Consider the following 13,864-nt stretch of genomic DNA (forward strand, 5'->3'; position numbering starts at 1 on the left):
CGTTAATGAAAAGGTTAAAAGCCTATTTTAAACTGAAAAAGCTCATTAAAACTTAATATTTTATACTGAATTAAAATGGAGGAAGACACTCAAGACCAGTTAGAGGATGGTTTTAGAATTTTTGTTAGTAATCTTTCTATTGACTTTCATTTACAAAAATTAAAGTTTGCATTAACTCCAGGCTGCATAAGAATTGGAGAAAAGGAAGAATATAAAAATGAAGAAAACACAAATTTATTGGTTGTTGAAGCATATTTCAAAACTTTTGAAGGTAACCAAACAAAACTAAATTTTTAATTCTCTATTTTGACAAAGGGGTAATTAATTGTGTTTTTTTTCAAGCAAATTTTAAAAATATTTTACTAAAATGACATTTTTTTAATTTTTAAATTGATCATATTTTATTTTTTATATAGCTGCAAATAAATTTATTGAAATGGCAAATATGAAAATCAGACATGGTTCAGATGTGACAATTCTTAATATTAGTGAGGAGTTGCCGGATATTGTACTTGGGTATAGAAGAAAAACCCAATTTAAAGGACAAAACAAAAATGAAATACAGAATAAAGAACTGGGTAAATTTTATATTTTTTTTACTCTTGATGTAAAAGATTAACTTTACGATCTAAGTGTCGAGTAACATTACTTACCTCACCCAGCCTCGAAATCCTAATAATTATAATTGTCTGCTAATTAAGCTGATGATTAAGTGTTGGCTTAGCAAAAGTTTAAACCATTTATAGCATAAAAGTGGTTAGGATCGAACTCTCGAGCTCATGTAATGAAGACAAATGTTTTGACACACTACCCATGATGCCGACATGGTTTTTGTAACAAAATGTTATTTTAAAAAAAATTTTTTATATAAATTCAATTTCAGAAAAGCATCCACCATTGTTGTACATTGTGAAAATCCCAGAAAGTTACAGTTTGGCCAAGCTAAAAATTGTAATAAAACATGCTGTAAAATCAGATGATGGTGTAGTTTTGCAAAATTCAGAGAAGTATATAGTAAAAGGAAAGAGCGGCGAGGATGAAACATTTTTATGTGTTGAAGTTATTTCAAACAGTTTTGAAAGTAAATAATCTAAAAAGTTGTTTAAGACAGAACTTTGTTTTGTTTAAATCAGTTTATAAACTTAAAATAGACTATTTTTATTACATCAAATTATTGTTATTATATTTATGCGTTTGTGTTATTTTTGAATATTACCCCTAGTATGGTGTTAGTTAATTTTTTCTGTTTTTAAGTAAAAATTTCATAATATAGCCTATATAATTAAGTTAAGTGGTAGAGGTTTGGGTATTTAAGTCTAATTTATAGGTGTACAAATTAAACAAAAATGCTATTTGTGGTGTACGATAATGTTACTTTAGGTATAAATAATAACTTTCTGTGATCTGTAAATTTTAGGTGCAAATGGTTTAATGGAAAATACCCCAATCAAGCAGAGGCATGAGGGCCATGAATTTTTAATTAATGTTGTCGAAGAAATTCCCGAAGAAGTTCTTGCTTACAGAGCAATAATGGAAGAATTGCAACCAACAGTAAAAAATGAAAATACTAAAGGTATGTGAATGTTTTTTTTTGTAAATTAAAATGCCAAAGAGTAAATTTGTTTTAATTTTCTAGGCATAACAGATTTAAATTTACATTATAAAATAATGACAAAAACTAACTTTTGCTTAGTTGTATTTTAAAAAGTTGTTTTGTTTTAAAAAAGTAAAATTAATAAAATCAATATTCTGATACTAATCATTGTTTTTAACATATAATCACACTATATAGAAGATGATGATGATAAAGAAGAAGCAATGGAAACTGATGAATTAGATAAACCGCCTGCGTCAACTCATGTTGCAATAAAAGATTCATCAAAAAACCCTATTATTAAAACAGCAAAATCTGGTGTTGAAATCCAAGAAGAAGATTTAGATTGTAGCCAAACTTTTGCGAAAAAAAAGGATCCAGAAAAAAGTGGCAAGTTTTAAACAAAAATTTTAATTCATTATTGTTTGTGAAAAATTTAAATATTTATGTTTCTGTTATAGGTGTTAAATAACCTTAATTTAAATTAATTTTTTTTCTTTAATTTTACGAAAATTTTCTAAATTAATCTAAAACTTATTTAGAAAATAAATAACTGTGCTTATAATAAAATATACTGTTGTGTTATTTAGTTGGCATTGGTGATGTAACTTTATCAAAAACCGAAACTTCGAAAAATGAAACTTACAGCAAACAGTTAATTAAACCTGAAGAAAATGCAACAAATAGAAAGGGTTTACTTTTAATTTTTTTTTAATAATTTTAGAGAAAAAATATAACCTTACTATTTATTTTAAAAAGTATTAAACAGCCTAAAAAAACAATTTTATTTTTATCATATTATAATTTTATGTAACACTAAAAAAATTTGAATGTTGTGATTTGTAGAAAGGCCAACTCCTCGACCTAGAAAACAAGTTCAAAAAAAAGATATTGTTTGTAGTGGTTTTCCGCAACAATTTTTAAATGAAAGATCACTTTCAAACCATTTCAGAAGGTATTTAAATTTATTATGCACGATTAAATTTGTATTTACATTTTTTAATGAATTTTAGTTTTGGACAAATATCGCATTTAGATTATGATGTAACTCAAAAATGTGCTTGGATTTCATATCGTGATACTGTAAGTGGGATAATGATTTAAATAAATTATGAAATAGATGTTTTTAATGGCTTTGTTCAAATTAAAGGCATTTACCATGGCTTAAACTATACATTGATAAAAGCTTGTTGATAAAAAAAAATCAAAAATTGAATAAAATGTTTACATTTTAATTTTAGGATGCAGCTCAAAAGGCAATGTCTAATGGATCGACTGTAGATGATGGTTATGACTATTTTCGCATCAATATTAGATGGGATGATAAAATAGGTTAATATGCTTATATTTTTAATCAATATTAAAGGTCAAAATATTTAAATTTTTGTTATAACTACTTAAAAAAAATTTAAAAGGTTTAACCCTGGTTTTGTTGTTCTACATTTTATTTTTTTCTTGATTTAAATTTGTTATTTATTTTAAGCTTCAAGTGGACCAATCCAAGAGGATAAAAGAGATATTTTTTCACCAACAAAATATATTGATTCAAAGCCAAGGGGTACCAAGTGTATTAGAACTTAAGTGTTTTAAGTACTCAATTTTAATTTTATTTTAAAAGCACAATTTACATTTTTAATTTGTTAGATATAAATGAAAAGGTATGCAAACTACAGCGGGGAATATATTGTAGAAATATTCCACATCAATATTTTACCTACTTTGGCCTGAAAAACCACTTTGAAAGGTAGTTTTTAATTTAAGTTGTTTAAAAGTGTTAAAGTTTAAAGTCTTTGTAGCTTAATCATATTTAACCTTAACTTTAGATTTGGGAAAGTAGAAACGGTTGATTGTGTTGACAGAAGAAATCACCAATTTGCAAAAGTTTATTTTAAAGAACATGTATAAAATTTTCGTTTTTTGTTAAGATGAATGATAATATATTATTTATATGAGAAAAACTTACTAATGTTTATTTGTTTTTACTTTAATAAATCTCAAAAACAAATGCTATTATTTTTTGTGCCTAAACATGTGATTTTAAAATTATAGGAATCTGCAAAAGCGGCTTTAGCACATGGCAACCAAATGCCAAATGGGAGCAAAATAGTAGTTCAATGGGATCAACGTGAATGTAAATTTTATTTTCAAAAAAATTTTGTTTTTAAATGTTTAATTTTTAAAATGTGTTTTTTGTGCTTTACAGTTGAAAACTTAAGAAAGGATATTTCGCTTGGCAACAAAAGGACTTCTTATGACAGTTCTGCTAGAAAAGGTCGGTAGTTTATTGTGCTTGGGCATATTTTTTCTTTATTAAACTTTTTTAATCAGTTACATTTTAATTTTTAGGTTTGGAAGATACTTTAACAAATCAAAAACCAAGAACTTTTAAGAATCCAACCACCTGGTGTAACTTGCTCAAGGAAAATGAAACACTATTTGCTGACTTTGCTGAAAAGTAAGCTGTATTTTGTATAAAGTTTGTTAACTATTAATTTGCATACATTTGCAATAGTTACGTATGCTATTATTTTTTATTTTTATATTTATAATTATTAAACTTAATTAATTAAAAGTTAAAATATGTAATAAACCAATGATTAGTGTACTTGTAAAAAAGAAGAATTATGACACATTGTTTTAAAACCCTTTATACTCTATAAATTATATAAGTTTTGTTGTTATAGCTGTGTACTCGTGCCAAAAACATCTCAAACACTTTCTATAAATGATTTACAAAATTATTTTCAATCCAATGAAAATTCAAATGGTGGTACAGTCGTTAATATTAAACTTATTTTGGATGGATACTTAATTGTTTTCAAGAATAAAAATGGTAAAATATTTAAAAAAGTTTTTAAAAATTTTTAATTTTTTAAAACATTGACCTTTTCAGAAAAATATTGACATTTTTTGTTATGGAACATATTTTGTTTCTAAAAATAACATTGACTGTATACTGGTGTTTGTCGGTCAGGATTTTTAAAATTGCCAACTGAATTGATTAAAAAAAAATTATGTTGCATCAACTTTTTTTAGATGCTGATCAAGTGGTTTTAAAAGAAGATCATGAAATTAATGCAACTTCATTTCGAGTTTTAAAGAAAACTATTCCATCAGTTTTTAAAGATCGATTTGTAGCTGAGGTAAGTTGTGACTTATATAAGTTATTCCATATGTAAATTATTTTTAAAATAGCATTTTGATCGTGCATTTAAATGGAAAAACAAAGTGTTTGTTTTTTCAAAACTGCATATTATGCCATTTAAGGTAATTTTCTAAAACTGATAAGTGTATCGCTAACTTATTTACAACTAATTTACTAAAAAGTAATTGAATTAGAATTTGTTTTATTTATTTTAATTTATACTACTCATTAAAAACACGTAAAAACTTGTTTAAAGGTTAGTATTTTATTTATAATTGAACTAAAAATAAATTTAGGTAAAACATTTTTTTTTGTAAAATAATCAATGTTTTTTATATATTTGAACATTAAAGAATAGTCAGCCCTTTATAATTATCAAATAGGAATTCTTCTATTGTTTTTCACTTTTCAATGTTTGCTTAATAATCTTTATAGTTTTTTGTTCTCATTATAAGATATATTTTGTCTGAAAAGGGCCTTATAGATTTAAACATTCTAGATTTGTTAATAAATACATGATAAAAGAAATTATTCTTGCAATGTTTATACATATATTGTGACAATAATTTTGTTCAAGGGCGTAGAAGCTGAACAACATACATTGCTGATGTTTTTTGAGTGCTGTGATCAAAAGCGCCAAAGTGCTCCCAGTGATATAAAGGAACTTGGAACCTCTAATTCATATTTAATTCAATATGACCAGGATCATTGCGGTAAAGCTTTTATGGAGATAAACAAATATATATTAACATTCTTCAGCAATGTTTTTTTTTGTGCTTAATAAAAATATAGTTATTCATTTTTGCTGTCTAACCATGTATCAAACACACATGGTTTCAAATGTTCTGTTTAAATAAGTACTTTAATATTTTAATTATTTTAAACATAAGGTATGTTTTAAGTATTAACCATGTTTTTCTATTTGTAGACTTAAAAAATATTATACGCATCGCTCAACGAGATCAGTTAGAAGGACAGTCACTTAAGGTTTTAATCAGATTTTACATTTTTGTTTTCGATAATATTGTTTTAAATTTAAACATTTAGTTACTTGGTTTGACCTGTTTAAACTTGTTTACGATTTTGTTGATTTTAAAATTAGGTTTTTCAAATGTGTCATACTGATTGCATTAAAGTTGAAAACATTCCGAATGGAGTTACCATGGATGAAATTAAACTCACTTTTAAAAGCAAGAATACTAATGGTGGAGAGGTCACACTAGTTGTTTATCAGCCTTCTGATAATAATGCAATGGTTGTTTTTGCTGATTATAAAGGTAAAGTTTATTTATAATATAAATAATATTTTAATTCTTGTAAAAGTTGGCTCTGTTTAAAATACAATTTTAGAACTTGTTTTTTAATTTATTTACCATACAAGTTTTTTTCAACAACCTCACATAAAATTTTTTTATACTTTTGATTTCATTTTATAGGGATTTGAGTATATCATTATTTGAAATATAGTTTATAACGTAAAAAAGGTGATTGGTAAAATATTTTTTCTTATACCACATCTTTATTTTGTTTTTGTAGTTGCTGAGCGAGTTGTAAAAAGTTGCAAAACTTTAAAATTTAGAAAAAAGAGTGTTACTGTTTCCTTATATTATCCTGATTTTGCTGATGATTTTCCCATTCAAACAGATAATGATAAGAAACCAAAACGTAACAATTTGCCATATTTAAGTTAAATATGTATACATTCTTTATGTTATTTTTATTTTAATGTTGGCTGTAGAATTTAAGGTATTTAAACAAATTGAAATTGAACAGACTTTTAAATAATTCTTTTTTAAGGCTCTATTATTCCATTTCAACACACACCAACATGTGAGCAAGATGTAATTCACTTTATTATTGGAATCTCAGAAATAAAGGTTGAATTAAAATTAAAACTTAAGGATTTGGCAGACTTTGATGCTGTAGATAAGGACAGCAAAGGAAAAAGCCCTCAATATGTGTTAAAACTGACTCCAATTTCATCTAAGGTAAGTTAAATTTTAGTAATGCCATGTTTATCCTTTGTAGAACTGATCGACAAGAATGTGTACACCCTAAAATAGATTACTAGTATTTTTTTATGTTTTAAATACAAAATTGTATTTGAATCTATTAAATTTAGTGTTGTATTTAGTAAATTTATAAATATCTTTTTTTAATTTAAAACTTTTATAAATAAAAAATTTTGAGGTTTCTGGCTTAACATGGCCATCTTTATTGTAAAAAAACTCTTGTTAGCAAATTTTAGTATTCTTTTTGTTGGAGTACAAATGGACTGGCTACCAAATTTTACTATTTTTAAAAATATGTATTTATTGCTTTGTTAGATAAAATTGTTAAAGCTTACTCATCCTTATGTGTGTTATTATTACATTATCTAGAATTTTTACTAGAGGGCCAAAAAACATTGGGTTTCTGATTGTCGGCCCATAGCTTCTTACAATTTATTAAACCAGTTAATATATCCTAATAAAAAACTATTTCAATTTTATAACTCTAGTTTTTTTACATTTTGGTTTAAATTTTATTCAACAAATTATTTCATAGCCTAACAAAGTGTGTATTTGCTTACCAGCCTAAGATTTCGTTGGTTTTCAGTTTAGGCATTTCTGACATTACACTTAGGATATATTTACCTAAAATTGTTACAAAATTTCGAAGTGTAAATAATAACAAATTTTTATAAATTCAATTTTTTCTACAGAAATTGTTAGGACAAAAGTATTCGCAAGACAGATTTGAGACCGAGTGTAAAGAAATATTACACAATTACTTTTCCCAGTTCACTGTTGATATGGTAGAACTTAACAAGGAAAGATTAGATGAAATGCGAGCATCAAACTTGTGGAAAAAAGATGATGAGTTTATAAAAGTTGCAGTTAAGCAGAATGTTATTCATGATGCTTTTGTTAGGTAGGTGAATTAGTTGTGGTTAACTCTAATTTTTTTACATGAAAAATTAATATAAAAATATTTTTATAAAAGATTTTATTAAAATTTTATATTAGATGGAACTTTACAAAACAAGCAAGTGTAACAATCACAGGAAAAAAATTAGAAGTTAATGCAATTAAAATCTTCTTCAAGGTTCATTGTGATATACAAGATGATAAGAGAAACTTTTCTGAAGATACGTTTCGGTTTGTTTTTCTTTAAAGATAAAATATTTACAATTAGTTGTAAAAAAAAATTTATAGTGAAACAAATACCCTTGCCTAACCAACATTTTTACAAAATATGAAGTTATTTTTTGTTTTATTTTAGAAAACTGGTTGAGTGTGGTATATTTGAGGAACTGGCTGCAAAATACAAAGAAGTAATTGAGTTAAAAGTTGAAATTAAGATTCGCCAAGCTGTTGTTAAGGGAGCTAAAAGCAAGATCAGAGATTTTGATGCAGAAATGGACAAATACTTACAGGTAATGTTTTGTTTTTGCTTTTAAATTAAATAAGTTCTAAATAAAGTCTAATAACCCAAAATTTAACAAATGCACAAAACCTCTTTTAGTCTATTTGATTATTCCGGTGTTATTTGGTAAGCAAATCATTTTTGTTTATATTTTAAAGGAAATTACTCATTTTAAATTAAACTTTATGGAAACAGAGCAAATTGAGTATTTGCAAGAAGCTTTAAAAGGAAAAATGACAGCAAACTCACTTGCAACAGTTTTACAAACTAACTTAAAAAAGGAAAACATAAGAGGTTAGAGTTATTCTAAATTTTATTATATCCCTTTTTAAGGGCTGTTTCCAAAGGTTAGCTTTCTATTTTCTGATCTTTTTTAAGCATCAGATTAATGTATTATAAAACTAGTTGGTTTAGAATTTTTAGAAATCTTATTTGTCAATAAGTTAAACTAAACAATTAACTTGCCTCTAAAAAGAAAGGTCTATTTTTATTTATGTTACAAATATTAAAACTATGCTTAATTGGGATTTCTTTGTAAAACTAATTTAATCTCAATCCTTTCGTAACGTTGTTTTTAAGCATCATTGCAATTGCTGTTGGGAGAACCATGCTTTTTTGCATTTGCATATCCAATAGCTTGCAAAGCAGAAACAATTTTAAATGAGTTGGTGATAAAGGAGGTTTTGACTGTTGGGCCAAATTTTAATCAAATGATACAAATGCCAGAATGGAAAAAACTACACCAGCAAATTTGTACTTCGGGATTTAGTCGCATTATGCTGGATGTGAGAAATTATTAAGAAAAAAAGATTATTATTTTCTCTATCTAAGACTTATAAATGTTGAGGCCATATTTTAACAAGCTATTTTAATAGCAATTAGCGAAATGCCATAGTAACAATATAATAGGTAATAAAAAATTATAATTTTATATCTGTTCAGAAAGGCAAATCTACCATTATAATTGTTGGACAAGTACCTTACATCAATAAAGATTTGGAAACAATTCGCAGTCACTTTGAAAAGCACAACATTTTGAAAAGAGATGTAACCATGCCATATACAGCTGCTATTTTTATCAGAGAGTTTCGTGTTGAAACAGATTGTTGCTTGAATAAAATTGATTGGGAAATCTCCTCTTTAACCAAAGGAATAAAACTTACAGGCATGGCAATTAAGGTTGATGAAGGTAATTCAAATATATTTATTTGAAACACTAGTAAAGCAAAATATTTCTTTTAATATACCATTCTTTTTTTTATTTACATCATTCAATAATTTAAATTATTTTTCATCTGTGTTTCTATGTAGCTGAGAAATGGTTAAAGAAACAAGTAGATTCTTTAGCAGTTTCTACACACACAATCAAGGATCCGGGAATGCCAAAATATTTTTTGGGGGAAAAGGGGGGAAATTACCTTACTACACAGAGAAAAATTAATTCCTGTATAATACTTGTTGGTAGTGATGAGTACAAGGATTGGCAATCTAAAAAATTAAAGTCTGGACCTGTAAGTATTTTAAAAGGAAAATAAAACAAATTTTGTTGCTGCTTAATTAAGTGGAAAGACAGAACTTTTATGAATAAAATATTTAAAATGTTGAAAAACAATGAGATACTTAAAGCAATAATTTGATTTGTGTAACAATTATTTTGTAATAAAGCACTGATGTTAACTAAAAACTTATTACACGCTTTGTGTAACACAAACTATTCTCAACAATGATTGTATTTTAAGAAATTTCAAGAGCAAGTATCAACTAAGGCATCCAGTTCAAACAACCTAGTAACATTAAGTGTTAAAGTATCTAATTTGACTCTTCAAGTGGTGAAAGGAGACATTACTCTTCACAAATGTGATGCAATTGTAAATGCATCAAATGAAGATCTTGAACTACGCTTTGCTGGTGTTTCTGGGAGTATTTTAAAAAATGGTTAGTATATTTTTAATGTTTATAATTGTTGGGAGAATTTTGTTGGTAAATATTGTTTAATTTATCTATATATCAAGGAGGTAAAACCATTCAAGATATGATGAATAAGTGGAAGAAGAAAAATGGAAAACTTGCAGAAGGAAATGCCATAAGCACTTCAGGTGGAAATCTTCCATGCAGAAGAATTATTCATGCAGTTGGACCAAGGTCAACCCCTTAACAGTTACTACAATATTTAGTTAAAAAAATTTTGTATATGAAAAAACTCAATATCATTTCTAACAAATTATAAATTTTATTTTCAAATTTTTTTTTGACTTTAAAATTTATAAACATTTTAAAGTTTATATTTTGGTAAAACAACACCTGTCTTACTTAATTTAAATTTTAAACATTGAACACTGAACCCATTATTAATCAAATTAGGTGGGGTGGTAGAAATGAACAAATTTGCTCTCACCTTTTAAAGGGATGTGTGATAGCATCTTTACATGAGGCAGAAATAAACAAATCTCAATCAATTGCCTTCCCTGCTATAAGTTGTGGTGTATTTGGAGGCCAACCATTAAATTGTATAAAAATTATCGTGTCAACTGTGTGTGAGTATTTAATTGGACAAAATTCATGCATTACTCAGGTAAAATATTTTTCATTTTGAATTACAACCTATGTATTCTAAAATATTTTAAAATCAAAAATAAAATAATGTTGATAAGTTTTTTTTTTAAAGGACAAAACTAAAAAAAACTTGATGAACATTTATAAATATTGTTCAGGTTAACTTTGTGGAGTTTTCTACTTCAAATGGTCATTTAAAGATATTTGAAGATTGTGTTAAAAAACAACAACCAAGTTCTTCCACTTCTGCTTCTTCATCAAACCAATCAACTTCTAATAAGGAGCCAGGATTTTTTCATAATGTTAAAAATTTTGTAAGCATATGTTTTGGATATTTTGATTATATTTTTAAAAATTTTCTAATGTTATTTTGTCATTAAAGAATTTATTTAAAATATTTATTGTAGGTCAAATGAATATTTATAATATAAATATATTAATTCTGTTTTTATGACCACAATAGATTTTAAATTGGAGGTTTTAAAAAAAATATTTATTTTTAAACAAAAAAAGACAGTTGAATTTAGTAAAAAAAAATTTTTTTTTAATTAGTTTAAATATTCATCTGAAAAAACTGAACATTCCTCTTCTTCTGTGGACAATTGTGTTAAAATTATAACTGGAGATATTACTTCAGAAACGGTAACATTTTGATTACATGCATTTATGGTGTAACTTGGTTGCATTTATAAGTTTATGTATATTATATATATATATCTGTATTTTTTGCATCTATTCCGTTTTAGATTTTGAAGTAACTTTTTTTGCTATATCTAAAAAACAAGATGTTTTTGTGTTTAGAGTGATGTTATTGTAACTTCAACTTCTCCACAAAATTTTTCTAATGCACAAGGTTCTGCAATTTCTAAAGCTATTGTACGAAAGGCTGGCACACAATTGGTGGTAAGTTAAATTTGTGTAGACTTTCAAAACATCTTTTTTTGTGATATGTGTATCTGATTCACTAAAATCATTTTGGACAGGCTAAGTGTAAGCAAATTGCTCAAAGATCAAACTTACAAGCTGGCCAAGTTTACGAAACAAGAGGCTATAACTTGCAATGCCAAAAAATATACCATGTGTTGCTAAATAATTACAATGGGTCGGGTTCTATGCATGTTCTGTCTACTGCTATTCAAACTTGCATCCAAATGGCTGAAGATGCGAAATATTCGTCAATCTCTTTCCCCTGTCTTGGTGCTGGTGGATTTAATTATCCAATTAATGAGGTTATAAAAACCACAAAACAAATTGTGGAGAATTACAAAACCGTGCATTTAAAGACTTCAAATATTGTCGTGTTTCCTGCCAATGCACCTTCTGTTCAGGTAATATTTTTAAACAAACTACAAAACCTATGTAGTTTTAATTTAGATAATTATTTATGTATTGAATAAAAATAAATATGATCTTTCTAGTTTCAAAACTTTAATTCTAAATCAGCGCCAGCAGTAAATGTGTCAGCCAGCTCTGCCAAAATTGGACAAGTTAATATTAATATTCAACAGGGAGATATTACATCTGTTAATGCTGATGTTGTTTTAAATGCAACTTCTGACAAGTTTGATATTGCACGTATGTAACCACTTAGCTTTTTTTAATATTTGTTTAAATTTGTTGTAATGTGGTGTAGATTTTGACATTTACAACTCAGGCATTAAAATGTCTTTGATTTTGTTACCTTTCAAGCTTACTGGTTCTGTGTTAGTTACTTTAATTTATTGACTTTGTTATTGTTTATTGTTTTAAAAAGCAGATTTGCCTAATTAAAGGAAACCTTAAAAAACATGATTTAAATTTTTATTTTTTTTAATAAGAGGGTGGAGGTGTATCCAGTGCAATAGCGAAAAAAGCTGGAAATGCTGTGGTTAACGAATGTCTTAACAACCCACAAACGCAGACCATGTACTATCGTGTTACAAGTGGTGGTAATATGAGTTGTAAAAATATAATTCACATGGTCTCTTTTAATGACATCATTGCCATTAGTGGTGTTTTAGACGAGGTGTTTGCTGTTGCTGATTCTTTAAATGCCAAGACTCTAGCTATGCCAGCAGTGGGAACTGGTAAATTTTTTGAAAGGTTTTTGTTTGTAAAACATCTCAGTTTTTATATGAATTTAAGTTGTTACTGTTAAAGCTGCAATTTAAAAACTCGATTTATATTCCATTTATTATAATAATAATCTCTATATATACTCCAATTGCTAAGATGCACTATATATATTGTATTTATTATGTTTTTTATATGTTTCTTTTAAGGGCAACTTGGATTAGACACTTTATTGGTTGCAAAAACTATTGGAAAATCTATCAAAAAATTTGCTAAAAATAAACCATCAAATGTAAGAAACATAAATGTTGTTATTTTTCAACCTCAAATGATTCAAACCTTTAAAAATGGAATTATTGGGACAATAAACAAGCAAACAATAAGTATAAAATTATATTAAAATTATATATTTAAACTAGACTTCACTTTAAAAAATAGTTTTTTATGCCTTTCACTTTTTACCAAATTTTTCACAACATTCACTTTTTACTAAATTTTCACAAACTTTTTAGCAAACAAAATTTAAAAAACATTTTAAAATTGGTATAATAAAAAAATTTAGGCAAAAAGGCAACGCAGTACTTTCCTGAGGTGAACAAAAACGCTTTTAATCAAGACAAGATTGCTCGATTGTCAAAAGTCGGGGAAACTGTAAACGTTGAAGAAACCCAAGTTTATTTGTGCTGTAAAGATAAAGCTTCAATAACAGAGGCAAGAATGGTTTTGTATAAAATAAAATTTAATTAAAATAATTTTTAAATTGGTTTTTGTTTAAATATTAAAAATACTTAAACATTTTGAGTCTATAAATTAAGTTATAACTGCTCATAATTTTTGTAGACATGGTCAAATATTTCCCAACACATTAAAGATATGAGTACAGAGAAAAAAATCGCAGATAAGTTGCTTGATAAATTGGATTTTGAGGGAGAGATGGAAATTTCAGTTTTGCAAAAAGAATTTGATGTTACAATACAGAGATCAAGAAACTCGTATTTTATATTTTATTTCTATATTTAATATTTTAGTGTAACTTGCTATCTACCTAAGTCGAACTATTTCAAGTATAGTTTATTTCGAAGCAACACCATGGTATCAAATTGGCTATAATA

General features: G+C 26.4%; 1 protein-coding gene across 3 annotated transcripts in view; it reads left to right on the forward strand.

Annotated features, from left to right (window-relative positions):
- Nucleotides 1-13,864, forward strand: part of LOC145742890 (protein mono-ADP-ribosyltransferase PARP14-like) — a 21,780-nt gene continuing 7,916 nt past the window's right edge. For 2 of the 3 annotated variants that reach the window (XR_014280962.1, XM_082560726.1), the window contains exons 1-41: nucleotides 1-271; nucleotides 417-578; nucleotides 884-1,081; nucleotides 1,418-1,573; nucleotides 1,793-1,984; nucleotides 2,185-2,286; nucleotides 2,441-2,549; nucleotides 2,608-2,677; nucleotides 2,836-2,926; nucleotides 3,078-3,152; nucleotides 3,239-3,338; nucleotides 3,418-3,493; nucleotides 3,644-3,725; nucleotides 3,798-3,866; nucleotides 3,941-4,049; nucleotides 4,279-4,427; nucleotides 4,631-4,737; nucleotides 5,317-5,452; nucleotides 5,668-5,726; nucleotides 5,842-6,016; nucleotides 6,276-6,404; nucleotides 6,537-6,727; nucleotides 7,444-7,652; nucleotides 7,748-7,879; nucleotides 8,004-8,157; nucleotides 8,306-8,441; nucleotides 8,727-8,932; nucleotides 9,090-9,336; nucleotides 9,459-9,658; nucleotides 9,887-10,082; nucleotides 10,160-10,289; nucleotides 10,509-10,719; nucleotides 10,859-11,014; nucleotides 11,253-11,342; nucleotides 11,502-11,603; nucleotides 11,684-12,028; nucleotides 12,119-12,275; nucleotides 12,518-12,766; nucleotides 12,962-13,135; nucleotides 13,315-13,463; nucleotides 13,593-13,744. Coding sequence is in view for 2 of the 3 variants with exons in the window: in XM_082560726.1 (XP_082416852.1) it covers nucleotides 76-271; nucleotides 417-578; nucleotides 884-1,081; nucleotides 1,418-1,573; nucleotides 1,793-1,984; nucleotides 2,185-2,286; nucleotides 2,441-2,549; nucleotides 2,608-2,677; nucleotides 2,836-2,926; nucleotides 3,078-3,152; nucleotides 3,239-3,338; nucleotides 3,418-3,493; nucleotides 3,644-3,725; nucleotides 3,798-3,866; nucleotides 3,941-4,049; nucleotides 4,279-4,427; nucleotides 4,631-4,737; nucleotides 5,317-5,452; nucleotides 5,668-5,726; nucleotides 5,842-6,016; nucleotides 6,276-6,404; nucleotides 6,537-6,727; nucleotides 7,444-7,652; nucleotides 7,748-7,879; nucleotides 8,004-8,157; nucleotides 8,306-8,441; nucleotides 8,727-8,932; nucleotides 9,090-9,336; nucleotides 9,459-9,658; nucleotides 9,887-10,082; nucleotides 10,160-10,289; nucleotides 10,509-10,719; nucleotides 10,859-11,014; nucleotides 11,253-11,342; nucleotides 11,502-11,603; nucleotides 11,684-12,028; nucleotides 12,119-12,275; nucleotides 12,518-12,766; nucleotides 12,962-13,135; nucleotides 13,315-13,463; nucleotides 13,593-13,744 (6,128 nt within the window). In the remaining variant the exon portion in view is untranslated. The remainder of the gene's footprint in view (nucleotides 272-416; nucleotides 579-883; nucleotides 1,082-1,417; nucleotides 1,574-1,792; nucleotides 1,985-2,184; nucleotides 2,287-2,440; nucleotides 2,550-2,607; nucleotides 2,678-2,835; nucleotides 2,927-3,077; nucleotides 3,153-3,238; nucleotides 3,339-3,417; nucleotides 3,494-3,643; nucleotides 3,726-3,797; nucleotides 3,867-3,940; nucleotides 4,050-4,278; nucleotides 4,428-4,630; nucleotides 4,738-5,316; nucleotides 5,453-5,667; nucleotides 5,727-5,841; nucleotides 6,017-6,275; nucleotides 6,405-6,536; nucleotides 6,728-7,443; nucleotides 7,653-7,747; nucleotides 7,880-8,003; nucleotides 8,158-8,305; nucleotides 8,442-8,726; nucleotides 8,933-9,089; nucleotides 9,337-9,458; nucleotides 9,659-9,886; nucleotides 10,083-10,159; nucleotides 10,290-10,508; nucleotides 10,720-10,858; nucleotides 11,015-11,252; nucleotides 11,343-11,501; nucleotides 11,604-11,683; nucleotides 12,029-12,118; nucleotides 12,276-12,517; nucleotides 12,767-12,961; nucleotides 13,136-13,314; nucleotides 13,464-13,592; nucleotides 13,745-13,864) is intronic. The other variant, XM_082560727.1, reaches the window with a different exon arrangement.

The sequence above is a fragment of the Corella eumyota genome, chromosome 2, assembly GCF_963082875.1.
Source record: "Corella eumyota chromosome 2, kaCorEumy4.1, whole genome shotgun sequence".
NCBI classification, from domain to species: Eukaryota; Metazoa; Chordata; class Ascidiacea; order Phlebobranchia; family Corellidae; genus Corella; species Corella eumyota.